At 45.2% G+C, this 2455-nt stretch overlaps 2 protein-coding genes across 2 annotated transcripts in view; both read left to right on the top strand.

Annotated features, from left to right (window-relative positions):
• Positions 1 to 204, top strand: part of LOC139028869 (octapeptide-repeat protein T2-like) — a 730-nt gene extending 526 nt beyond the window's left edge. Inside the window, exon 2 of the mRNA XM_070447371.1 lies at positions 4 to 204. Within this exon, the coding sequence (XP_070303472.1) occupies positions 4 to 204 (201 nt within the window). The remainder of the gene's footprint in view (positions 1 to 3) is intronic.
• The window catches only part of nadsyn1 (NAD synthetase 1), a 137043-nt gene that overhangs the window by 99949 nt on the left and 34639 nt on the right, over positions 1 to 2455 (top strand). The gene's annotated exons all lie outside the window — the stretch shown is intronic.

Here is a 2455-nt window from a genome sequence, read left to right as displayed (position 1 = left end):
GAGAGTTCCAGAGGACAGGGGACGAGAGCTCCAGAGGACAGGGGAAGAGAGTTCCAGAGGACAGGGGAGGAGAGCTCCAGAGGACAGGGGAGGAGAGCTCCAGAGGACAGGGGAAGAGAGTTCCAGAGGACAGGGGAAGAGAGCTCCAACAAGAACCTGAAACTGAGATACTCAGTGCATTTGGAAAGTATTCAGACCCCTTGACTTTTCCACGTTTCCACATCAAAACTATGAAATAACACATATGAAATCATGTAGTAACCAAAAAAGTGTTAAACAAATCAAAATGTATTTTATATTTGAGAATCTTCAAGTAGCCACCCTTTGCCTTGATGACAGCTTGGCACACTCTTGTTTTTTTCCCACAACTGCCACCAGTTTGGCACCAAAACATTTACAACGAAGACATATTGACAACGTAAAATGAAATATAAAGGACATGCTTAAACCCTCATATATTCTCCCTTTGCAACCCTAAGCCAAGGAGATGTAGGCCACCACATAGAATAGAGAGACCCACCGCAGAGCTCTGAGCTCTTAGCCAACCTACCAATCCGATGGGGAATTGTCCATATCCTGCAGATGCATCTGTACTCCAACTAATTGCTGGTTAAGACGTAGCTCCCAGTGCAGAGAAGACAAGTCTTTACGACTTGTAAGTCTCTCAGGAGCCACCGCCCCTCTCTCTCTCTTTCGTATGTCTCTCGTTCTGTCTCTCTCCCTCCCTATCTCTCCCCTTCTCCCCCTCTCTCTATCTCTTGCTCTCTCTCATTCCCTATCTCCCCCCCACCTCTCTCTCTCTCTCTCTCTCTCTCAGAAGCCCAGGCCAGGCCTGAACTAACTCCAAAGGGAAAGTGTGATTGATGTAAAAAGAGGCCAATTGGAGCGTGTCCTCGATTCCTCAATTCAAGACTGGCTGGCTGCTGTGACCTGGTTTCCACTGAAAATCACTTATACTGGGAGAGGAGAGGTTAGCTACTGAAAACATGTGGACATCACTTCTACTGGGAGAGGAGGGAAACTGAGCTGCACTTCCTAAACTCCTGCCAAATGTATGACCATATTAGAGAGACATATTTCCCTCAGATTACACTTTTCTTACCCAAGATGGCGTAGCAGTCACACGTGATTGTCCTCGTCTTGTCGTGTCCCGTGTATATATCTTTTTATATATTTTTTCTTCGCATATCTTTTTAATATATTTCTAAACCTCAACTTCAAAATACTCTCCTGCAACCCGCCTCACCCAATGTGGTGTGGATCTGCTTTTTCTAAATAAAAAAAATCTTAACTTCCGAACCGGAACCCCAACAGAAGCTAGCCAGCTAACTAGCTACTAGCTAGTAGTCAGCTAACCACTGCTAGCAGTCATAGGCTAACCTTTAGCTTGGAAAACTCTTGCCAATTTGCACAACGCGATTCAAACCAGAGCATACCGGACTTATTTTCCCTCCATACCCCCAGTAACAGGCCCCTCCGTCACGACCTCCCCTGAATGCCCATCTGCTAGCCTGCTAGCCGCGGCCCGCTAGCTGTCTAGAGCATATTGGACTGTTAGCTGAAGAGATCCATCGGCCAATTTCTTGGGCCACTATACCTATCTTGCCAATTGGACTGAACCCCTTTGCTACACAGAACCCTACTACTCCATCACGACTGCAACAAAAATAATGCGTATAATCGTTCAAGTCAGCCTGATAAAATATTGAACAATTAATGTACAAAGATATATTGAAATGTGATATTAGGCCTGGATGACAGTACTATTACTGGATGGCTTATGGCATACTGTTACTGTATGGCAGTACTGTTACTGTATAATACAGTACTGTTACCGTATGGCAGTACTGTTACTGGATGCAGTACTGTTACTGTATGGCAGTACTGTTACTGGATGGCAGTTACTGTTACTGTGTAATGGCAGACTGTTACTGGATGGCAGTACGTTACTGCGATGGCAGTACTGTTACCGTATGGCAGTACTGTTACTGTGTGGCAGTACTGTTACTGTATGGCAGTACTTTACTGTATGCAGTACGTTACTGTATGGCAGTACTGTTACTGTATAACAGGGTACTGTACGTATGGCAGTACTGTTACTGGATGGGCAGTACTGTTACTGTATGGCAGTACTGTTACTGGATGACAGTACTGTTACTGGATGGCGTACTGTTACTGGATGGCAGTACTGTTACTGTATGGCAAGTACTGTTACCGTATGGCAGTACTGTTACTGGATGGCAGTACTGTTACTGGATGGCCAGTACTGTATACCCGTAATGGTATACGGCAGTTACTGTTACTGTATGGCAGTACTGTTACTGTATGGCAGTACTGTTACTGGATGGCAGTACTGTTACTGTATAAAGAGCAGTACTGCTTACCTGGGATGGGCAGTACTGTTACTGTGGATGGACCAGTACTGTTACTGATTGGCATACTGTACTGGGATGAA

This window comes from Salvelinus sp. IW2-2015, linkage group LG15, assembly GCF_002910315.2.
Source record: "Salvelinus sp. IW2-2015 linkage group LG15, ASM291031v2, whole genome shotgun sequence".
NCBI lineage: Eukaryota > Metazoa > Chordata > Actinopteri > Salmoniformes > Salmonidae > Salvelinus > Salvelinus sp. IW2-2015.
This window is presented reverse-complemented; position numbering and strand designations above follow the sequence as displayed.